Raw genomic sequence first — 25473 nt, forward strand, 5'->3', positions numbered from 1 at the left:
TCTGAACAAAGCTGCCAGCGCAGATTCATTCCACTGAGTGAGTACTGACCATTTCCTAAATTTCTGACAATATACTTCTATATCATCCTGACCCTGGCACAAAGCCAGCAAATTTCTCTCAGCCTGATCCACTGAATTAGGCTCATCGTACAGCAATCCGAGCGCCAGGAAAAACGCATCGACACTACTCAATGCAGGGTCTCCTGGCGCAAGAGAAAATGCCCAGTCTTGAGGGTCGCCGCGCAAAAAAGAAATAATAATCAAAACCTGTTGAATAGGATTACCAGAAGAATGAGGTTTCAAGGCCAGAAATAGCTTACAATTATTTTTGAAACTTAGAAACTTCGTTCTATCTCCAAAAAACAAATCAGGAATAGGAATTCTTGGTTCTAGCATATATTTCCTTTCAATAGCATCTTGAATCTTCTGTACATTTAAAACGAGATTATCCATTGAAGAGCAAAGACCCTGAATATCCATGTCCACACCTGTGTCCAGAATCACCCAAATGTCTAGGGGAAAAAAAATGAACACAGAGCAGAGAAAAAAAAAAAAAAAATGATGTCAGAACTTTTTCTTTCCCTCTATTGAGAATCATTAGTTGGCTCCTTGTACTGTTATGTCTGCTAATGAAAGGTGTAATGAAGGCAATCCAGAGACACAGTGTGCCTAGCAATCAGAGCGCACACAGTGATCTGACAAATACCCAAAAACAAAGAACGAGCTCTGAGACGTGGAAACTCTGTAGACTGCACACCTACCTATCCTAAACACAACTAAAAGCGGCTGTGGATTGCGCCTAGCATCTACCTATGCAACTCGGCACAGCCTAAGAAACTAGCTAACCTGAAGATAGAAAAATAGGCCTGACTTGCCCCCAGAGAAATACCCCAAAGGAAAAGGCAGCCCCCCACATATAATGACTGTGAGTAAGATGAAAACACAAAACGTAGGGATGAAATAGATTCAGCAAAGTGGGGCCCGATAATCTTAGACAGAGCGAGGATAGTAAAGCGAACTTTGCAGTCTACAAAAAACCCTAAAGCAAAAACCACGCAAAGGGGGCAAAAAAGACCCACCGTGCCGAACTAACGGCACGGCGGTACACCCTTTGCTTCTCAGAGCTACCAGCAAAACAAAAGACAAGCTGGACAGAAAAAAAGCAACAAAATAGCAAAAAAGCACTTAGCTATACAGAGCAGCAGGTCACAGGAACAAGCAGTAGAAGCTCAGATCCAACACTGGAACATTGACAAGGAGCAGGGATAGCAGCATCAGGCGGAGTTAAGTAACGAAGCAGTTAACGAGCTCACCAGAACACCTGAGGGAAGAAGCTCAGAAGCTGCAGTACCACTTGTGACCACAGGAGTGAATTCAGCCACAGAATTCACAACATGTCACTAAAGGTCCTGAAGCAGTTTTAACTTGGAATAGAAACATTGGGTACCCTTAGAGCAGTGTTCCTCAACTCCGGTCCTCAAGAGCCACCAACAGGTCATGTTTTCAGGATTTCCTTAGTATTGCACAGGTGATTGAATGCTTGCCTTTCCAGGTGATGCAATTATCACCTGTGCAATACTAAGGAAATCCTGAAAACATGATCTGTTGGTGGCTCTGGAGGACCGAGTTGGGGAACAGTGCCTTAGAGAGTGGGAGCCCTGAGAAATTGCCCAGTTTGCACCTCTTCTCCTTAATGCCGGCCCTGCACACCAGCCTGTCTCCTCTTCCTTTACGCTAGACTCCAGCAGCATGATGACATCAAAGGTCCATAAGCAGTCTCAACCTTGGAACAGAAAGAGAATGGTGCCCTGTGCAATTGCCCAATTACCAACTCCCTAATGCCGTTCCTGACTGTAACTAGGTCTTATTTTTGGATTAGAGCTTATATTTCTAGCATACTACAAAAATCTTGTAAAGTAATGCTAAGCCTTATTTTTGTGGTAGGTCTTATTTTCCGTCAAACTTGATAGCATACTTTGCACCAAAAATTTTAACAGTAATTTCAAAATTTTTTGGCTCACAATATTACACGTTAAGTAATGCTATTATTATTGAGGTAACGCACCACCCTGACGGACAAGGCATAGTGCCTAAAACGTATAATAAATATGTAATGAAACCATTTTTTGTGTAAAATGAACAAGATTTCGCTTGATAGATCTCTTCCAATGTGTTTTTTATATTGTCTTTTAGCAACCTTGAGTTATACAATGGTTGATTGTGCGACTTGATTACTTCTCGCAGTATCTAATAGGTGAACTAACAAACTCCATGAAAATGTTGTTCTTGGTGGGACTTGAACCCAGGATCCTAGGTCTGTATGGCAACAGTGAGAATTGTAATTTTAAGAAAAAGTTTCTGTGTTTATTTTTTTATATTCTTCATTTTACAATAAAAGTGACTAGTTTATATAAAGACAATTTATTCTACATGTGATTTGATGCAAACCCATGTTCCCATGACTGCCTGAAGAACACAAGATCTTATTATGTCATTAGCAATATGCCTGAAGAACACAAGATGTTATGATGTCGTTAGCAATATGCCTGAAGAACACAAGATCTTATGATGTCATTAGCAATATGCCTGAAGAACACAAGATCTTATGATGTCGTTAGCAATATGCCTGAAGAACACAAACTGCAAATTGACTCCTTCTGTTTATATAAGATGCTAAGAGCTGGTGTAGAGGTCGTCACTCCAGTGATACAGGATCAAGCAATGGATTCCAGTTGCAATAAACATTATCATGAAGATGGCTTTGACTCCAGAGGATGTTTAGAGAGTTATTTTTCAGATGCTAAGGTCTTTGAAGATGATGCCTTGGTTTTTCCCATTGAAAATCTTACAAAAACTTTCTCGGAGGGTAAGTATTGCTTTATTTTTTCATACTTTTATTATTGAAGAATTTTTATCTTTAAAAACTTCAATGGTTTCATATCATGAAAATACCATTGATCCCACCCCGATGGTGGTCTACTAACCTACTACTCATAAATACTGGAAATGAGCAAATTGGTTCTAAACAAATCAAATTTGCTTTTAATGAATCTGAATTTTTGGAGGATTTTATTTGCATGAATCCAGCAAAATGGCAAAAGCCAAATGAATTAGAGAATGGAAGATAGACTAGAGTTCTCGGTAGCAGCTGCTAATCAGTCTATAGTTTTGCCCTGGTAGATGATCAATATGTGAATCCCAGACAACCCCTTAACCCCTTAGTGATAGAGCCAATTTGGTACTTAATGACCAAGCCAATTTTTACAATTCTGACCACTGTCACTTTATGAGGTTATAACTCTGGAACGCTTCAACGGATCCCGCTGATTCTGAGATTGTTTTTTCGTGACATATTGTACTTCATGTTAGTGGTAACATTTCTTCGATATTACTTGCTATTATTTATGAAAAAAATGGAAATATGGTGAAAATTTTAAAAATTTTGCAATTTTCAAACTTTGAACTTTTATGCCCTTAAATCAGAGAGATATGTCACAAAAATAGTTAATAAATAACATGTTCCACATGTCTACTTTATATCAGCACAATTTTGGAAACAAAATTTTTTTATTAGGAAGTTATAAGGGTTAAAAGTTGACCAGCGATTTCTCATTTTACAACAAAATTTACAAAACCATTTTTTTAGGGACCATCTCACATTTAAAGTCACTTTGAAGGGTGTGCATGATAGGAAATGCCCAAACTTGACACCATTCTAAAAACTACACCCCTCAAGGTGCTCAAAACCACATTCAAGAATTATATTAACCCTTTACGTGCTTCACAGGAACTGAAACCATGTGGAAGGAAAAAATGAACATTTAACTTATTTTTGCAAACATTTTAATTCAGAACCAATTTTTTTATTTTCACAAGTGTAAAAAGAGAAAATGAACCACAAAATTTTTTGTGCAATATCTCCTGAATACGCGGATACTACACATGTGGGGGTAAACCACTGTTTGAAGCGCAGGGCAGGGCTTGGAAGAGAAGGAGCACTGCTTGACTTTTTCAATGCAGAATTGGCTGTATTTGAGATCGGATGCCATGTCACGTTTGGAGAGCCCCTGATGTGCCTAAACAGTGGAAACCCCCCACAAGTGACACCATTTTGGAAACTAGACCCCTTAAGGAACTTATGTAGATGTGTGGTGAGCATTTTGAACCCCCAATTGCTTCACAGAAGTTTATAACGTAGAGCCGTAAAAAAAATCGCACTTTTTTACACAAAAATGATATTTTCTCCCACAAATTCTTGTTTTCACAAGAGTAACAGGAAAAATTAGACCACGAAAGTTGTTGTGCAATTTGTCCTGAGTACGCTGATACACCATATGTGGGGGTAAACCACAGTTTGGGCGCATGGCAGAGCTTGGAAGAGAAGGAGTTCCGTTTGACTTTTTCAATGCAGAATTGTCTGGAATTGAGATCGGACGCCATGTCGCGTTTGGAGAGCCCCTGATGTGCAAAAACAGTGGAAATTGGACCTCAAAATTTGTTGCCCAATTTGTCCTGAGTACGCTGATACCCCGAATGTAGGGGGGACCACGGTTTGGGCACACATCAGGGCTCGGAAGGGAAGTAGTGACGTTTTAAAATGCAGACTTTGATGGAATGGTCTGCGGGTGTCATGTTGCATTTTCAGAGCCCCTGATGTACCTGAACAGTAGAAACCCCCTGCAATTGACAATATTTTGGAAACTAGACCCCCCAAGGAACTATCTAGATATGTGGTGAGCATTTTGAACGCCCAAGTGCTTCACAGAAGTTTAACGCAGAGCCCTGACAATAAAAAATCATTTGTTTTTCCACAAAAATTATTTTCTAGACCCCAATTTTTTTTTATTTTCGCACGGGTAACAGGAGAAACTGGACCCCAAAAGTTGTTGTCCAATTAGTCCTGAGTACGCTGATACCCCATATGTGGGGGTAAACCACTGTTGACCCCACAGCAGAGCTCAGAAGGGAGGGAGCACCATTTGACTTTTTGAGCATTTGGAGACCCCTTGATGTACCTAAACTGTGGAAACCCCCCAATTCTAACTCCAACCCTAACCCCAACACACCCCTAACCTTAATCCCAACCTGATCCATAATTCTAATCACAACCCTAACCATAACCCTAATTACAACCCTAACCTAATCCCAACCCTAACCATAAACCCTAATCAAAACCCTAAACCCAACACACCCCTAATCATAATCTCAACCCTAACCTCAAACCTAACCCTTATTCCCAAACCTAATCCTAATACACCCCTAACCCCAATACCAACCATAATCTTAACCCTAATCCCAAAAATAACCCTAATGCCAACCTAACCCTAATGCCAAAACTAACCCTAATACTAACCCTAATCCTAATCCAAGCCCTAACAGGAGAAACTGGACCCCAAAAGTTGTTGTCCAATGAGTCCTGAGTACGCTGATGCCCCATATGTGGGAGTAAACCACCGTTGGGTGCACAGCAGAGCTCAGAAGGGAGGGAGCACCATTTGACTTTTTGAGCACAAAATTGTCTGTCGCGTTTGGAGACCCCCTGATGTACCTAAACAGTGGAAACCCCCCAATTCTAACGCCAACCCTAACCACAACACAACCCTAACCCTAATCCCAACCCGATCCATAATACTAATCACAACCCTAACCATAACCCTAATCACAGCCCTAACCTAATCCCAACCCTAACCATAACCCTAATCAAAACCCTAAACCCAACACACCCCTAATCATAATCTCAACCCTAACCTCAAACCTAACCCTAATCCCAACTCTAATCCCAATACACCCCTAACCCCAATACCAACTCTAACCTTAACCTTAATCCCAAACGTAATCCTAATGCCAACCCTAACCCTAATGCCAACACTAACCCTAATCCTAATCCAAGCCCTAATCCCATCCCTAACCCTAATCCCAACTCTAACCCTAACTTTAGCCCCAACTCTAACCCTAACTTTAGGCCCAACCCTAACTTTAGCCACAACCCTAACCCTAGCCCTAACCCTAACTTTAGCACCAACCCTAGCCCTAACCATAACCCTAACTTTAGCCCCAACCCTAACCATAACTTTAGCCCCAACCCTAACCCTAATTGGAAAATGTAAATACATACATTTTTTTATTTTATTGTTTCTTCCTAACTAAGGGGGTGATAAAGGGGGGGGGGTTATTTATTATTTTTCTATTTTAATCACTATGATAGGATCTCACAGTGACCAAAATAAAACAAGAGGAAGAATCTTCCTCTGTCGGCCGGCATATCACGGCAGGGAAGAAGGAGGAAGAAGGAGGAAGAAGGAGGAAGAAGCTGGCGGCCAGGAGGGGATGCAGGAGGACCCAGGGACACCGGTAAGTATAACAGGGTCCCCGATCCCCCTATTTCTCTGTCCTCTGATGTGTGATCACATCAGAGGACAGAGAATGACAGACATCACTTTTTTTTCTTTTTTGCAGTCGCCGGTAAAGTTAATTACCGGCAATCGCAAAACAGGGGTCGGTAAAGACCGACCCCGATCATGTTCTTTGGGGTCTCGGCTACTGCCGGCAACTGAGACCCCAGAGAAAATCCGACTATACACTTTTTCCACGGCGCTGTGGTTTAAGTACCCTTAACTGCCGCCGTTAAAAGGCATATCAGAGGTCGTTAAGGGGTGAAACATCTCAGCTTTTTTGATATTTGGCTTTTTTCTGCAGGTCATATAAAAGGAGACGTCTTGATTGACATCAGCGTTGGTCCACTGGTTCATCATTTATATGCAGCTTGTGAGTTTTTCAAACACATCGTAGTGCTGAAAGTCAGTGATCGATGCATCATGGAGCTGAAAAGATGGGCGGACTCACGCACAGGAGCATTTAACTGGGGTCATGCAGCAAAACTTCATGTAGATTTAGAAGGAAAGAGGTGAAGTATTCATAATATTAAATCATTGTCATTATTGCTACTGCACAGGAGATACATAGCATATGTTTAGTTAGCATATCTGCAAAACATTTTTTTTTGTATTGTTTTCTTCAGAAATCAGTCGAAAAATTGACTAAAATAAATAAAGGGGGAAAAAACAACAGTTGTCCACTTGGATCAATATTTTCATCCATAGGGTTTTTGTATAGTTCTAGGAAGTTTTGGGAGTATATGATATACTAGCTGTTTCCAGCCAGCTAACGCTCGGCACGCTCATTGCTATCTAATTAACACTGCTGTTGATTAAACTAAAGTAAATAATGACAACATTCAATAGCGCTTACGCAGGTGATAAATTAACTTAAAATGAAGTTAATAACAATAATAATCATTAAAAATCTGAATAATACTAATAATACATTTTGTTCACAGTGTAACATGAAAAACAAACTGGATTCAGTATGATCTGCGTTTTTTATTCATTTCAGCATCTAAACAAATTTAATAACGAAACATAAATTAAGTCAAAATTTCTCTGTAAACACAGTTAAATGTATAGTTATTTTTGTCATTTTCAAAGATCTTTCCTTGACTTCTACCAGGTACAATTTAGGCTATGTGCACTCGTTGCGGATGAGCCTTAGGAATTTCTGGTGTGGATTCTGCCTCTCCTGGCAGAAAACGCACCTGCGGATTTGTTGCGTTTTTTGTGCGGTTCTGCAGCGTTTTTTGTGCATTTTTGCTGCGGTTTTCTTGCGGATTTGCTGCGTTTTGTACCCCTGCGGTTTTCTATAACGGAATGGGTACAAAAACGCTGCAGATTCACAAAAAAGAAGTGACATGCTACTTTTTTTAAACCGCAGCGTTTCCACAGCGGATTTTCCGCAAAGTGTGCATAACATTTTTTTCTCATTTATTTACATTGTACTGTAAATCAATTGCGGGTCTGCAGCGTTTCTGCACCTCAAAAAACGCTGCGGATCCGCAGAGAATCCGCAACTTCTGCATATAGCCTTAATGTGTGGGGACAGGATTGTGTGTGGTAATGTGGTGGGGGGGTGGGATTGTGTGTGGTAATGTGGTGGGGGGGTGGGATTGTGTGTCGTAATGTGGTGGGGGCAGGCTTATGTGTGTTGGGGGTGGGATTATGTGTCGTAATGTGGTGGGGGGCAGGATTATGTGTGGTAATGCGGTGTGGGGGTGGGATTGTGTGTGGTGGTGGGGGGCGGGATTATGTGTCGTAATGTGGTGGGGGGGCGGTATTATGTGTGGTGGGGGGTGGGATTATGTGTTGTAATGTGGTGGGGGTGGGATTATGTGTCGTAATGTGGTGGAGGGGTAAGATTATGTGTCGTAATGTGGTGGGGGGTGGGATTATGTGTGGTAATGCGGTGGGGAGGTGGGATTGTGTGTGGTGGTTGGGGGCGGGATTATGTGTCGTAATGTGGTGGGGGGTGGGATTATGTGTCGTAATGTGGTGGGGGCGGGATTATGTGTGGTAATGCGGTGTGGGTGGGATTGTGTGTGGGGGTGGGGGGCGGGACTATGTGTCGTAATGTGGTGGGGGGCGGGATTATGTGTGGTGGTGGTGGGATTATGTGTCGTAATGTGGTGGGGGGCGGGATTATGTGTGGTAATGCGGTGGGGGGTGGGATTGTGTGTGGTGGTGGTAGGCGGGATTATGTGTCATAATGTGGTGGGGGATGGGATTATGTGTGGTGGGGGGTGGGATTATGTGTCGTAATGTGGTGGGGGGCGGGATTATGTATGGTAATGCGGTGGGGGGTGGGATTGTGTGTGGTGGTGGGGGGCGGGATTATGTGTCGTAATGTGGTGGGGGGGTGGGATTATGTGTGGTGGGGGGTGGGATTATGTGTTGTAATGTGGTGGGGGCGGCATTATGTGTGGTAATGCGGTGGGGGGTGGGATTGTGTGTGGTGGTGGGGGCGGGATTATGTGTGGTAATGTGGGGGGGCGGGATTATGTGTAGTAATGTGGTGGGGGTGGGATTATGTGTGGTAATGTGGTGGGGGCAGGATTATGTGTGATGTGGTGGGGGGGCGGGAATATGTCTGGCGGGAGTGGGATTATGTGTTGTAATGTGGTGGGGGGCGTTATTATGTGTGGTAATGCAGTGGGGGGTGGGATTGTGTGTGTTGTGGGTGAGGGGTGGGATTATGTGTCGTAATGTGGTGGGGGGGCAGGATCATGTGTGGTGGGGGTGGGATTTTGTGTCGTAATGTGGTGGGGGGATTATGTGTCGTAATGTGGTGGGGGGTGGGATTATGTGTCTTCATATGGTGGGGGCGGGATTATGTGTGGTAATGCGGTGGTGAGGTGGGATTGTATGTGGTGGTGGGGGGGTGGCATTATGTGTCGCCATGTGGTGAGGGGCGGGATTATATGTGGTAATGTGGTGGGGGGCGGGATTATGTGTGTGTGGTAATGTGGTGGGGGCGGGATTATGTGTCGTAATGTGATGGGGGGCGGGATTATGTGTGGTGATGTGGTGGGAGGCGGGATTATGTGTGGTAATGTGGTGGGGGCAGGATTATGTGTGGTAATGTGGTGGGGGCGGGGTTATGTGTGGTGATCTGGTGGGGCTGGGATTATGTGTGGTAATGTGGTGGGGGGATTATGTGTGGTAATATGGTGGGGTCGGGATTATGTGTAGTAAAGTGGTGGGGGGCAGGATTATGTGTGGTAATGTGGTGGGGGGCGGGATTATGTGTGGTGATGTGGTGGGGGGTGGGATTATGTGTGGTGATGTGGTGGGGCGGGATTATGTGTGGTGATGTGGTGGGGGCGGGATTATGTGTAGCAATGTGGTGGGGGCGGGGTTATGTGTGGTAATATGGTGGGGGGTGGGATTATGTGTGGTGATGGGGTGGGGGGCGGGATTGTGTGTGGTGATGTGTTGGGGGGCGGGATTATGTGGTGATGTGTGGGGGCAGGATTGTGTGGTGATGTGGTGAGGGTGGAGCTACTGTGCAGGGGACGGGATTAGTAAATGTGATGTGGTGGGGACGGGATTATGTGTGGTAATGTGTGGTATGTGGTGAAGTGTTGGGGGCGGGATTATGTGGTGATGTGCTGGGGGGCGGGATTATGTGTGGTAATGTGGTGGGGGGGCGGGATTATCTGTGGTGATGTGGTGGGGGCAGGATTATGCGTGGTTATGTGGTGGGGGGCGGAATTATGTGTGGTAATGGGGTGGGGGGCAGGATTATGTGTGCTGATGAGTGGGGGGCGGAATTATATGTGGTGATGGGGTGGGGGGCGGGATTATGTGTGGTGATGGGGTGGGGGGCGAAATTATTTGTGGTGGTGGGGGCGGAATTATGTGTGTGGATGTGGTGGGGTGGAGCTACTGTGCAGGGGGCGAGATTAGCAAGTGTGATGTGGTGGGGCGGGATTATGTGGTGGGGTCGGGATTATGTGTGATGTGGTGGGGGCGGGATTATGTGTGGTAATGTGGTGGGGGGTGGGATTATGTGTGGTAATGTGGTGGGGGGTGGGATTGTGTGGTAATGTGGTGGGGGGGTGGAATTATCTGTGGTGATGTGGTGGCGGCGGGGTTATGCATGGTGATGGGTGGGGGGCAGGATTATGTGTGGTGATGTGGCGGGGGGCAAGATTATGTGTGGTGATTAGGTGGGGGGTGGGATTGTGTGTGGTGATGGGGTGGGGGCGGGATTGTGGGTGGTGATGGGGTGGGATTATGTGTGGTGATGTGTTGGGGGGTGGGATTATGTGTGGTGATGTGGTGGGGGGTGGGTTTATGTGTGGTGATGTGGTGGGGCGGGATTATGTGTGGTGATGTGGTGGGGGGGATAATCTGTAGTAATGGGGGCGGGGGGCGGGATTTATGTGTGGTGATGTGTTGGGGTGGGATTATGTGTGGTGATGTGGTAGGGGGCAGTATTATGTGTGGTGATGTGGTGGGGCGGGATTATGTGTGGTGATGTGGTGGGGGGCGGGATTATGTGTAGCAATGTGGTGGGGGTGGGATTATGTGTGGTAATATGGTGGGGGGTGGGATTATGTGTGGTGATGGGGTGGGGGGCGGGATTGTGTGTGGTGATGTGTTGGGGGGCGGGATTATGTGGTGATGTGTGGGGGCAGGATTGTGTGGTGATGTGGTGAGGGTGGAGCTACTGTGCAGGGGACGGGATTAGTAAGTGTGATGTGGTGGGGACGGGATTATGTGTGGTGAAGTGTTGGGGGCGGGATTATGTGGTGATGTGCTGGGGGGCGGGATTATGTGTGGTAATGTGGTGGGGGGGCGGGATTATCTGTGGTGATGTGGTGGGGGGCAGGATTTTGCGTGGTTATGTGGTGGGTGGCGGAATTATGTGTGGTAACGGGGTGGGGGGCGGGATTATGTATGCTGATGGGTGGGGGGCGGAATTATATGTGGTGATGGGGTGGGGGGCGGGATTATGTGTGGTGATGGGGTGGGGGGCGAAATTATTTGTGGTGGTGGGGGGGCGGAATTATGTGTGTGGATGTGGTGGGGTGGAGCTACTGTGCAGGGGGCGAGATTAGCAAGTGTGATGTGGTGGGGTGGGATTATGTGGTGGGGTCGGGATTATGTGTGGTGATGTGGTGGGGGCGGGATTATGTGTGGTAATGTGGTGGGGGGTGGGATTATGTGTGGTAATGTGGTGGGGGGTGGGATTGTGTGGTAATGTGGTGGGGGGGTGGAATTATCTGTGGTGATGTGGTGGCGGCGGGGTTATGCATGGTGATGGGTGGGGGGCAGGATTATGTGTGGTGATGTGGTGGGGGGCAAGATTATGTGTGGTGATTAGGTGGGGGGTGGGATTGTGTGTGGTGATGGGGTGGGGGGCGGGATTGTGGGTGGTGATGGGGTGGGATTATGTGTGGTGATGTGGTGGGGGGTGGGTTTATGTGTGGTGATGTGGTGGGGCGGGATTATGTGTGGTGATGTGGTGGGGGGGATAATCTGTAGTAATGGGGGTGGGGGGCGGGATTTATGTGTGGTGATGTGTTGGGGTGGGATTATGTGTGGTGATGTGGTAGGGGGCAGGATTATGTGTGGTGATGTGGTGGGGCGGGATTATGTGTGGTGATGTGGTGGGGGGCGGGATTATGTGTAGCAATGTGGTGGGGGCGGAATTATGTGTGGTAATATGGTGGGGGGTGGGATTATGTGTGGTGATGGGGTGGGGGGCGGGATTGTGTGTGGTGATGTGTTGGGGGCAGGATTATGTGATGATGTGTGGGGGCAGGATTGTGTGGTGATGTGGTGAGGGTGGAGCTACTGTGCAGGGGACGGGATTAGTAAGTGTGAAGTGTTGGGGGCGGGATTATGTGGTGATGTGCTGGGGGGCGGGATTATGTGTGGTAATGTGGTGGGGGGCGGGATTATCTGTGGTGATGTGGTGGGGGGCGGGATTATGTGTGGTTATGTGGTGGGGGGCGGAATTATGTGTGGTAATGGGGTGGGGGGCGGGATTATGTGTGCTGATGGGTGGGGGGCGGAATTATATGTGGTGATGGGGTGGGGGGCGGGATTATGTGTGGTGATGGGGTGGGGGGCGAAATTATTTGTGGTGGTGGGGGGGCGGAATTATGTGTGTGGATGTGGTGGGGTGGAGCTACTGTGCAGGGGGCGAGATTAGCAAGTGTGATGTGGTGGGGCGGGATTATGTGGTGGGGTCGGGATTATGTGTGGTGATGTGGTGGGGGCGGGATTATGTGTGGTAATGTGGTGGGGGGTGGGATTATGTGTGGTAATGTGGTGGGGGGTGGGATTGTGTGGTAATGTGGTGGGGGGGTGGAATTATCTGTGGTGGTGATGTGGTGGCGGCGGGGTTATGCATGGTGATGGGTGGGGGGCAGGATTATGTGTGGTGATGTGGTGGGGGGCAAGATTATGTGTGGTGATTAGGTGGGGGGTGGGATTGTGTGTGGTGATGGGGTGGGGGGCGGGATTGTGGGTGGTGATGGGGTGGGATTATGTGTGGTGATGTGTTGGGGGGTGGGATTATGTGTGGTGATGTGGTGGGGGGTGGGTTTATGTGTGGTGATGTGGTGGGGCGGGATTATGTGTGGTAATGTGGTGGGGGGATAATCTGTAGTAATGGGGGCGGGGGCGGGATTTATGTGTGGTGATGTGTTGGGGTGGGATTATGTGTGGTGATGTGGTAGGGGGCAGGATTATGTGTGGTGATGTGGTGGGGCGGGATTATGTGTGGTGAAGTGGTGGGGGGCGGGATTATGTGTAGCAATGTGGTGGGGGCGGGATTATGTGTGGTAATATGGTGGGGGGTGGGATTATGTGTGGTGATGGGGTGGGGGACAAAAAAATCCAGAAAATCACATTGTCTGTTTTTTTATTATTTTATTTGCATATTATGGTGGAAAATAAGTATTTGGTCAGAAACAAAATTTCATCTCAATACTTTGTAATATATCCTTTGTTGGCAATGACAGAGGTCAAACGTTTTCTGTAAGTCTTCACAAGGTTGCCACACACTGTTGTTGGTATGTTGGCCCATTCCTCCATGCAGATCTCCTCTAGAGCAGTGATGTTTTTGGCTTTTCGCTTGGCAACACTTTCAACTCCCTCCAAAGGTTTTCTATAGGGTTGAGATCTGGAGACTGGCTAGGCCACTCCAGGACCTTGAAATGCTTCTTACGAAACCAATTCTTCGTTGGCCGGGCGGTGTGCTTTGGATCATTGTCATGTTGCAAGACCCAGCCACGTTTCATCTTCAATGCCCTTGCTGATGGAAGGAGGTTTGCACTCAAAGTCTCACGATACATGGCCCATTCATTCTTTCATGTACCCGGATCAGTCGTCCTGGCCCCTTTGCAGAGAAACAGCCCCAAAGCATGATGTTTCCACCACCATGCTTTACAGTAGGTATGGTGTTTTATGGATGCAACTCAGTATTCTTTTTCCTCCAAACACGACAAGTTGTGTTTCTAACAAACAGTTCCAGTTTGGTTTCATCAGACCATAGGACATTCTCCCAAAACTCCTCTGGATCATCCAAATGCTCTCTAGCAAACTTCAGACGGGCCCGGACATGTACTGGCTTAAGCAGTGGGATACGTCTGGCACTGCAGGATCTGAGTCCATGGTGGCGTAGTGTGTTACTTATGGTAGGCCTTGTTACATTGGTCCCAGCTCTCTGCACTTCATTCACTAGGTCCCCCCGCGTGGTTCTGGGATTTTTGCTCACCGTTCTTGTGATCATTCTGACCCCACGGGGTGGGATTTTGCGTGGAGCCCCAGATCGAGGGAGATTATCAGTGGTCTTGTATGTCTTCCATTTTCTAATTATTGCTCCCACTGTTGATTTCTTCACTCCAAGCTGGTTGGCTATTGCAGATTCAGGCTTCCCAGCCTGGTGCAGGGCTACAATTTTGTTTCTGGTGTCCTTTGACAGCTCTTTGGTCTTCACCATAGTGGAGTTTGGAGTCAGACTGTTTAAGGGTGTGCACAGGTGTCTTTTTATACTGATAACAAGTTTAAACAGGTGCCATTACTATAGGTAATGAGTGGAGGAAAGAGGAGACTCTTAAAGAAGAAGTTACAGGTCTGTGAGAGCCAGAAATCATGATTGTTTGTTTCTGACCAAATACTTATTTTCCACCATAATATGCAAAAAAAATGATAAAAAAACAGACAATGTGATTTTCTGGATTTTTTTTTCTCAGTTTGTCTCCCATAGTTGAGGTCTACCTATGATGTAAATTACAGACGCCTCTCATCTTTTTAAGTGGTGGAACTTGCACTATTGCTGACTGACTAAATACTTTTTTGCCCCACTGTATAGATGCCTTTCGATGAATATAGAATCTGGTAATTCAGAGGGTGTCCATGCCTTCTTATAACTGTGCACAGTATTTAAAAAAAAAAAAACTTCTTCAAACTTCTCATTTCTTTCAGTGATCAGTTACAGGATAAAGAACAAAAAGTGAGATTAGCCCTTCATCACGTTGTGAAATGTAACCTCGAGAAAGATAATATGATGGATCCCATCGTCTTACCACCAGCAGATTGTATCATCAGTGCTTGGCTTCTGGATATGATCAGCAAAGATCAAGATGATTACATCAGATATCTCAGAAAGTTCTCAAAGTTGCTAAAACCTGGAGGACACTTTATATTATTTGGGGATTTAGATACAACATATTCCATAATTGGTAAACAGACTTTCCATATGCTCAACTATGATGAGGACTTTATGAGGAAAGCTCTGACTGGAGAAGGCTTTATCATTGACTGCTGTATAACTAAGAAGAGAATGACAGTGAATGAATTATGTGACTGTAAAGCTCTCACATACATTGTGGCTCACAAAGAGAAGTAGTTCTAGGCAGAGACTTACATATTAAGGGCTAAGATTATATGTAAAGCTTTATAACTGAACATTATAATCGATCCTTCCTCCATCGTATTATTTACCCCTGTAGTCTACAGACAATACTTCTGAATTGCTTAAGCGTGGCTTAATGTAGAGAGTACTGTATAAATGATCCCAGAGGGTATATTTTATTAGTGCTGTGATTTTTAAATCTGCAAATTATGCTACTACAGTAAAGAAAGTATCTTATTTTGAAAAATCATTTGCTTTAGGTCCAAAAAAGGTTTGAGTAATAACAAAATAACCTATAAAATAAGAAACTGAGTAATATTTTCCTTACCGATCCCCTGCCGATCCAATGCTGTCGCTTCCTGGGTCCCTTGTCAGACTCTGTTTACAGCAATGCTATTTCAAAATGGAATGTCATACATATAACCAGACTAAGTGCGGAAAATGGTTACAAGAATCCAATAAAGTTGGTTCAATAATATAACAAACCAAATGCTGGTTTGTTAATTAAAATTAATTCAATCAAAAAGATGTGTGCAAAATGCAGACTTAACGGACTCCCCTGTTCCCAGCTCCGGCATTAGGGTAGGAAAAACTGGACATCTGCCCAAGGCTCCTATTACCTCAAGGAACCCCAGTCAATCGCGTGCTGCTAATGGCGGCAGACCATGCGGCAGCTAAGGTCCCGTGAGTCAGGGGGTCCTGGTGTCAGTGCCAGCTCCGGGCATCCCTCTCTCCGCCCGGCATCACATGGTCAACTGTATTGGCCTCCTGGATGCCGATGCAGTTGAAAGCAATGAAGGAAGAGGGAGCGTCAGGTATGCTCCCTCACCCATCATTCCCTCATCTGCATCTAATGTCTGGTGGCCGTAATACTGGAGGACTACGAGGGCTGCATTATACTATGTGGAACTGGAGGAATATAGGTGCTGCATTATACTATATGGAACTGGAGGAATATAGGTGCTGCATTATACTATATGCAACTATAGGAATATAGGTGCTGCATTATACTCTATGTAACTGGAGGAATATAGGTGCTGCATTATACTATATGTAACTTGAGGAATATAGGTGCTGCATTATACTATATGTAACTAGAGATATATAGGTGCTGCATTATACTATATGGAACTGGAGGAATATAGGTGCTGCATTATACTATATGCAACTAGAGGAATATAGGTGCTGCATTATACTATATGTAACTGGAGGAATATAGGTGCTACATTATACTATATGTAACTTGAGGAATATAGGTGCTGCATTATACTCTATGTAACTACAGATATATAGGTACTGCATTATACTATATGTAACTAGATGAATATAGGTCTGCATTGTACTATATATAACTTGAGGAATATAGATGCTTAATTATACTATATGTAACTGGAGGAATATAGGTGCTGCACTATACTATATGTAACTAGATGAATATAGGTCTGCATTGTACTATATATAACTTGAGGAATATAGGTGCTGCATTATACTATATGTAACTGGAGGAATATAGGTGCTGCACTATACTATATGTAACTTGAGGAATATACGTGCTGCATTATACTCTATGTAACTAGAGATATATAGGTACTGCATTATACTATATGTAACTAGAGGAATATAGGTCTGCATTGTACTATATGTAACTTGAGGAATATAGGTGGCATTATACTATATGTAACTAGAGATATATAGGTGCTGCATTATACTGTATGGAACGGGGGGAATATAGGTGCTGCATTATACTATATGTAACTAGAGGAATATAGGTGCTGTATTTTACTATATGGAACTAGAGGAATATAGGTGCTTAATTATATTATATGTAACTGGAGGAATATAGGTGCTGCATTATACTATATGTAACTAGAGATACATATGTGCTGCATTATACTATATGGAACTGGAGGAATAAAGGTGCTGCATTAAACTATATGGAACTATCGCCACCACTTCGATCCTGCAACACAAACTGGGATGACCTTTATTCCCACAAAGGATTTTATTCTAGTTACAAACATATTCCTTTTATAAATTGCTTCAATTAAAATCATCAACTCTGGGGTCATCCACCCAACTCAGAGATTCAATGTGCCAAGCTTTTTCCTGGGCATGATATCCAAAACCTCACATGCACCACATATACATTTCCTTTCGCACTGTCATACTTCATACTAATCCCTTCCCAACTTTGGATGTACTGGTACGTTCAATGTTGGGTCTCCTTCTTTGATGCGATCAAACAAATAAAGCAACCTGGAAACCACGTTAAGGCGATTCTCGTTTCCAGGACCTAACTTAATGCCAATCCTCATTACAGTTATCTTTTATACATTTTTAACAATCAAAATAAGCACGCAATATTCAGATTTTAACAAGCAAAATAGACAAAGAAAAGAATCAGTGAGGATTGGTATATTAAAGTTTAACTGATGGAAAACATTTCCCTCTAGTGGCATCAAAACATATTGCAAACTAAAACAATAAAAGACTAAAGTTCCAAATAAAAAAAACGTTATATATTGGTTACACCTCATGCCAAAATAAACCAAACCCCATCCACTTATTAAATTCAAATTTTGTATCAACAAACAGAAGACAGGACACAGACACAATAAGGGGTGGGAAAAAGGGTACAGTGGTCCAAAAAGGTCCTAGCTATTGTTTTGTGCCAGAAATAATCCCAGGGAGTCCAGATAGCATCAAATCTGTCCACCTTCGCATTCAGTAAAGCTGTCACGTATTCCACTGTACGAATATCAGCCATTCTATTTAATAAGTTTTGGTAAGAGGCAGGAGGGTTCTGTTTCCATTGGAAAGCGATCAAACACCTAGCTGCGATTAACATCTGCAGTAATAATTTAGATCAGTTCTTCCCAATCCCTCTAGGTGAAACATTTATCAAATAGATTGCAGGGTCCAGCTCAACTTCCACAAAGGATGTCTTCTATTTTTGATAACCAGCACAGGTGAAACTAACAGCTGCAAGCTGCAACCTTCAGCTGTCAGCTTTGTCATGGCTGATTATCAAGAATATAGGAGTCACCATGCAGTTTCTTTAAATTATTTAAATAAATAATTGATGTTAGTGTCCATAAAACAACTGACATCAACACCACAAATATTACCCCACTTGCCACAACACCAGGGCAAATAGGAAGATCTGGGCAATGCGCCAGAATTAGTGGATCTAATGAATGCACCTTTTCTGGAGCATCTGCAAGCTGCTATTTTTAGGCTGTGGAGGCTATATCCATGGTCCCTTACCAGCCTGAGAATACCAACCCCAGCTGTCTGCTTTAGCTTGGCTGGTTGTCAAAAATGCCAGTTTTATTTTTTATTTAATTTTTTTTTTTTTTAAATGGAGTGAGTACCCCTCTGTTCATGAAAACCAGTCATGATAAAGCTGACAGCTAACGGTTGCAGCCATCCGTTTTGCCTGCATTGGTTATCAAAAATAGAAGAGACCCCATGTCATTTTTTTACGTATTTATAGCACAGGCGTCAGCTGATGAGATGAATACTCCCATCAGTGGCGCCTGCTCTTGCTTGTTATCAGTGAAAGCTTTTTACTGCCAGTCACAGCTGCTGGCTCATGCTGTCATCCGACACTGTGGGAACCGCAGGACTAATAATCTTACAGCCGATCAAAGCTGCCGGTGTTTCTCGAGCTATTATGCAGATTACAGCGTGGGAAACACAAAATTCGTAGTGCTGAACTCAAACAATAACACAGACTTCATTGAGAAGTTCGTATCTGGGGTACGTGTCCAAACACTAGGTGTTCGATACGGACCCAAACTTTACTGCTTGGATTCGCCCATCTGTAATTGAAATCCATAGTTTCTATAATAATAGATGAAAGTTTGTTTTGAATTTTTACTCTGTGTTCTTTTTGAAAAGATGCCCATAAAATATCCGTATACTCATGAATAAACCATGGCACATGTGGAAATCCATTGAGAATCAACTAGATAGAAATGAAGCAATGATAGTCCTTGTTTTTTTTTAATGTTAGGTGTAATAGAGGAAACTGAATGGATGACGGCATTTACTGGAGGTGCTGATTCACACAGGATTGATTCTTCATCAGAAAAGTTAGGATCCACTACCACTATTTTGCGTAGTTGAGAAGGACAATTGAGAAAGCAGTCAGACTTGCCACAATAAAAACACTGATTTTCCCGAAGTCTCCCTTCTTTTGTCTCAGCACCTTCACATTTTAATAGGCTGTGAATGTGCAGGAGTTCAGCTTCAGATATGTGACGACTCTTAATCTCAAAGTCTCTTGGACTCGTGGTTGAAGCAGGTGGATAATGATTACTATTGCGAGACCAATTTGAATTCCGCTTTTCCAATCTTTTCTCTGATAATCGGGTGTCTATTCCAATACTCTGGTGGTTAAATTCATCAAAATTTGTGGGAGCATCAGCCCAGACTAGTTCATCTTTGAGTGCTCTAAGAGTCTGTTCTTTAAAATGGATAATTTTGCAGCATTGTTCCATTCAGTATCAATCACCCACCATCTGAATTCTGAGGAATACTCTACAACGGAGTGTTTACTCTGACGTGGAGCCATCAGCGTAGCTGGAGCTGTTGCAAAATGATTAGGGTCATCTTCAAACATCAGGTTCATGGCTGCTAGAAAGGCCTCTAGATCATTAAGTTGATTATCATGAGCTTCAATTAGGAGGTTGACCCAATCAAAGCTTTATGTGTCAGTAGCATAATGATACACAATATTTTTGATCTGTTAGTAGGGAAGTGAGTCAGGTGTGCAATACAATCTGTACTGGTTGATGAATCCATAAAACTTGTCACGGTTTCCACCAAACCAGAAAGGTGGGAGTGGAAGGGTGGGTGGAGGGGCTGGAGCTACAGTATATGTTGGTATTGTAATTGAAGGCTCTGCTCGGACTCTGTAATTTTATTGCTTTGATCTTATACAATGTAGGAGCTTCAAATGTGTATTTTGTTTTTAGTGTTTGCATGTCAGCATAGATGCTGGTAAGCAAACAGTTAATTTTACTTACACTCACTTCCAATTTTCCTCCCTCGGCAGCTTCCATGAAGATGGGCTTGAGAATCGTTTTATGATACTGGTGTAGCACTGCTGGAATCCAGTGGCCGGAGGTGTACGAGCAAGGAGCAGCTAGTGGTAATAAAAGTCCTTGGAGATAGCAAAGGAGCTGTAGGAAACAATCTAGAGATAAGTGAGAACAGTTCAGGAGCTAGAGACTGGAACTAGACACAATACTCAATCAATGAATGAGGGATCCATGTGGCATTAAAAAGGCCCAAACAGGAAACCATATTGATTCCACAGGCTCAGAATCTGCCATCTTTGTAAAGGGCAACTGCCGAACACAACAGCATCCTCCAGTGGTAAGGAATGAAATTGCAACACAATTATCATGGTGAACAATAGCAGCCACTAGTGGTCAAACTGTGGAAAGACGACAGGAATCCTGACAGTGCGTGATGGGGCCAAAATGTGGCTCTGATACATAGAAAGACATTAATAGTATAAATAGCACATAGGTAGGGGTTCTGGAACAGGTTTTGCATTGGAGTGTTTCATTATTTATCGTAGACTTCAATAAAGATGAACATGCATGTGTAACCATTTTGAGATTTTCCTGGAAATCAAATCCCTATCAATCACACACTTATGGTATAGACAGTGTCATTTGTCAAAACGTGTAACGAAAAGAGTCCCGGTATGTTACCACAATGGCACTTCAACAGTACATTCTCACAAAAAAGACCTACTATTAAGTGGTCAAGACGAAGCGAACCATATTATTAAAATAATCAATATTTATTAAAGACTTTTTTTAAAAACATAACTCACAAAAAACATGATCATGAAGACATTCAACAGGAGGGGCTCCATTATATTACCTGTCGGGGATATAAGCCAGGGCGAAATGTACGTTGGGGTGAGGAGGGTCTTTGCGGCAGTTTTTGGCATCCACGCAGACATTGTCACTCTTGTACAGCATTCCCGATAGATAATATAATGGTGGGTTCGTGCTATTGAGCAGAGACTGTGTGTCCTCATCACAGTGGTCTATGGTGTTTCCGGGCCCACTGTTTTGGTAAGATAGTCGGGTACACAGCGTGATCCACCTTCACTCACATTGTTCATAGCGGTGTGCTGGTCTTGAGTGATTTATGCCTGCGTGGTCTCCTTTTTTCAGCTCTAGGCCATTTTTTATATAGGCAAATTGGTTGCTATATATTACCCCTTGAGGATGGATTAAGATATAAATGATGTTATGGGGTATTCATGTCATGTCATACCATGGTGGAGCTGCATACTCACCATCTTTGATTAAGTATATTGCCATACTGTCTGGAGCCCCTCCTGTTGAATGTCTTCATGATCATGTTTTTTGTCAGTTATCTTTAAAAAAAATTTTTTTAATAAATATTGATTATTTTAATAATATGGTGCGTTTCGTCTTGACCACTTAATAGTAGGTCTTTTTTGTGAGAGTGTCATTTGTCAGATACATCACTTAAAAATAAAATTGAAATTTAAAGGTCATCAATATCAGATTACTGAAGGTCAGACACCCAAAAGTTTGCAGGTCCCTTGGTGGTTGGAAGTAAACAGTCAACGGAGCAGGGACACACCATGGCTCAGGACAGTGTGTAGTGGCCGTTCTCAGGTCCTATTGAAATGAATGTGATTTAAGCTGCAGTACCGAGAACGGCCACTACACGGTGTTAGGGCTAGCTGAACGCACCAAATAATAAGATAGGTAGAATAACGTGCGTTCGCAGCCCAGGGTCCACTGTGCAGAGATGGAACCTGCTGCCAAGTAATGACGGACTATATGGCGGTACAATGTGAATACACGGGTTAACTTCACCCTGTGTGAAGGAAGTGAACCCTGTTAAGTCACAGGGCCGCGGTACCGCACACAAGAGCACAAGCAAGGAGTCTCCGAGCGCAGTCCAAAGACTTGGGATCTGAGTCTGTGAGGACTACTTGCGGTCGACACCGCAACTGGGGTGTCAGCGTAACCAAAATAATAACAAAGGAATGCACGAGAGTGCGTGCGGTGCCGCACTGGCGGACGCCACTAACCACCCAGGCTTGGGTCAGGAAAGCTCTGTGAAAGCGCATGGCGCCGCACTGGCGGACACAGCAACTAGATATATTAGTGTGTAACGTGCTGTTGGATAAGTCGGGCGCTAGATAGCAAACATACACCTTCCGCGAACAGTCATCCAATAGGGAGGGTTATTTAAAGAGCGACTTTCACTCACAACACACACACGTTTACAAATGTACACTAGCGCATGGCCGTGCGGCCATGCGAGCCTTAAATAGCTGCAGCACGTACAGGACCCTTCAAAGAAGGACCAATGGAATTGTTGCAGTACCAGAGCATGTGACCCAAGATCTCCACTGAGAGATCTTGCCCTGGACATGCTCAGTGTGCAAAGCAGAACTTAGTTCTAATACCTGCAGGACCTTCCGTGAGAAGGACCAATGGAAGTCGCTGCAGTACCTGAGCATGTGAGCCTAGATCTCCACTGAGAGATCTTGCCCTGGGCATGCTCAGTGTGTGCAAAGTAGGACTTAGCCCCAGAAGCGTCTGCTCGCCGCTGCCCAGCACTGGCTTCAATGGCAGAAGCTGGAAAAGCAGCAGTAACCCTATGCACAGAGTGAGACTGAGCAAGATGCTGGGACTGACGTCTGCGCCGAGCAGACTCCACTGCGGCTGGAGAAGAATGGAGAGACCACAGCAGAGATGGTTCGAGATTCCCCCTGTGCAGAGGCGGGAACTTGACACCTAACATTACTCCCCCCTCCCAGCGTCCCCCCCCCCCTGGACCTCGCTTGAAGGCAGCAATGAGTTGTGGAGCTCGAATGTGTTCAGCAGGCTCCCAGGACCTGTCCTCTGGGCCATAACCCTTCCAATTCACCAAATAGAATTTTTTGCCACGTACCACCTTGCACCCCAAAATAGCGTTCACATTGTAATCATCCGTAGACGAACCCGATGTCCCGGCAGATGACTCGGAAAACCGGGACCTGTATACGGGTTTCAAGAGGGACACATGAAAGGTGTCGGTGATACCCAGGCGTGGAGGAAGAGCCAAACGGTAGACCACAGGATTAACCTGTTCGAGGACCTTGAAGGGACCCAAGTAGCGAGGTGCAAACTTAGTGGACTCAACACGCAGCCTGATGTTACGGGCGGAGAGCCACACTAAGTCGCCAGGAGCAAAGGTTGGAGCGGGGCGCCGATGAGCATCGGCGGAGGACCTCATTCTTTCCTTGGAGGCCCGAATGGCATCCTGAGTGCGGTCCCAAATGTCCCGTGCCTCCGCAGCCCAGTCTGCCACCCTGGAGTCGGCGGAAGACACGGGCATGGGCACAGGGACACGCGGATGCTGGCCGTAATTTAGGAGGAATGGAGTCTGACCGGTGGAGTCGGCTATGGCGTTGTTAAGCGCAAACTCTGCGCACGGTAGCAAATATGCCCAGTCATCCTGCCTGGCAGAAACAAAATGTCGCAAATATGTGACCAGGGTCTGGTTGGCTGTTATGGCTGGCAATCAGGCAACACAGCGTGCAGTAATCAGCGCACATACAGAGGTCTGGCAATAACCAAAAACAATAGGACGAGCTCTGAGACGTGGAATCTCTGTAGACTGCAGTACCTGATCTATCCTCACACAACTATAAGCAGCAGTGGATTGCGCCTATCACTACCTATGCAACTCGGCACTGCCTGAGGAGCTGACTAGCCTGAAGATAGAAATACAAGCCTGACTTACCTCAGAGAAATACCCCAAAGGAATAGGCAGCCCCCCACATATAATGACTGTTAGCAAGATGAAAAGACAAACGTAGGAATGAAATAGATTCAGCAAAGTGAGGCCCGATATTCTAGACAGAGCGAGGATAGCAAAGAGAACTATGCAGTCTACAAAAAACCCTAAAACGAAAACCACGCAAAGGGGCAAAAAGACCCATCGTGCCGAACTAACAGCACGGCGGTGCACCCCTTTGCTTCTCAGAGCTTCCAGCAAAAGTTAATAGCAAGCTGGACAGAAAAAACAGAAAACAAACTAGAAGCACTTATCTAGCAGAGCAGCAGGCCCAAGGAAAGATGCAGTAGCTCAGATCCAACACTGGAACATTGACAAGGAGCAAGGAAGACAGACTCAGGTGGAGCTAAATAGCAAGGCAGCCAACGAGCTCACCAAAACACCTGAGGGAGGAAGCCCAGAGACTGCAATACCACTTGTGACCACAGAAGTGAACTCAGCCACAGAATTCACAACAGTACCCCCCCCTTGAGGAGGGGTCACCGAACCCTCACCAGAACCCCCAGGCCGACCAGGATGAGCCACATGAAAGGCACGAACAAGATCTGGGGCATGGACATCAGAGGCAAAAACCCAGGAATTATCTTCCTGAGCATAACCCTTCCATTTGACCAGATACTGGAGTTTCCGTCTAGAGACACGAGAATCCAAAATCTTCTCCACAATATACTCCAATTCCCCCTCCACCAAAACAGGGGCAGGAGGCTCCACAGATGGAACCATAGGTGCCACGTATCTCCTCAACAACGACCTATGGAATACATTATGTATGGAAAAGGAGTCTGGGAGGGTCAGACGAAAAGACACCGGATTGAGAATCTCAGAAATCCTATACGGACCAATAAAACGAGGTTTAAATTTAGGAGAGGAAACCTTCATAGGAATATGACGAGAAGATAACCAAACCAGATCCCCAACACGAAGTCGGGGTCCCACACAGCGTCTGCGATTAGCGAAAAGCTGAGCCTTCTCCTGGGACAAGGTCAAATTGTCCACTACCTGAGTCCAGATCTGCTGCAACCTGTCCACCACAGAATCCACACCAGGACAGTCCGAAGACTCAACCTGTCCTGAAGAGAAACGAGGATGGAACCCAGAATTGCAGAAAAATGGAGAGACCAAGGTAGCCGAGCTGGCCCGATTATTAAGGGCGAACTCAGCCAACGGCAAAAATGACACCCAATCATCCTGGTCAGCGGAAACAAAACATCTCAGATATGTTTCCAAGGTCTGATTGGTTCGTTCGGTCTGGCCATTAGTCTGAGGATGGAAGGCCGAGGAGAAAGATAGGTCAATGCCCATCCTACCACAAAAGGCTCGCCAGAACCTCGAGACAAACTGGGAACCTCTGTCAGA

General features: G+C 45.0%; 1 protein-coding gene across 1 annotated transcript; it reads left to right on the forward strand.

Moving 5' to 3' along the window:
- The first annotated feature begins 2683 nt into the window (after positions 1-2683).
- On the forward strand, positions 2684-17196 carry LOC138651719 (nicotinamide N-methyltransferase-like). Its single transcript, XM_069742137.1, has 3 exons — positions 2684-2866; positions 6697-6904; positions 14832-17196. Exons 1-3 carry the CDS (start codon positions 2722-2724, stop codon positions 15253-15255), a joined length of 777 nt encoding a protein of 258 aa, XP_069598238.1. The 5' UTR covers positions 2684-2721; the 3' UTR covers positions 15256-17196.
- Positions 17197-25473: the final 8277 nt, after the last annotated feature.

The sequence above is a fragment of the Ranitomeya imitator genome, chromosome 10, assembly GCF_032444005.1.
Source record: "Ranitomeya imitator isolate aRanImi1 chromosome 10, aRanImi1.pri, whole genome shotgun sequence".
NCBI lineage: Eukaryota > Metazoa > Chordata > Amphibia > Anura > Dendrobatidae > Ranitomeya > Ranitomeya imitator.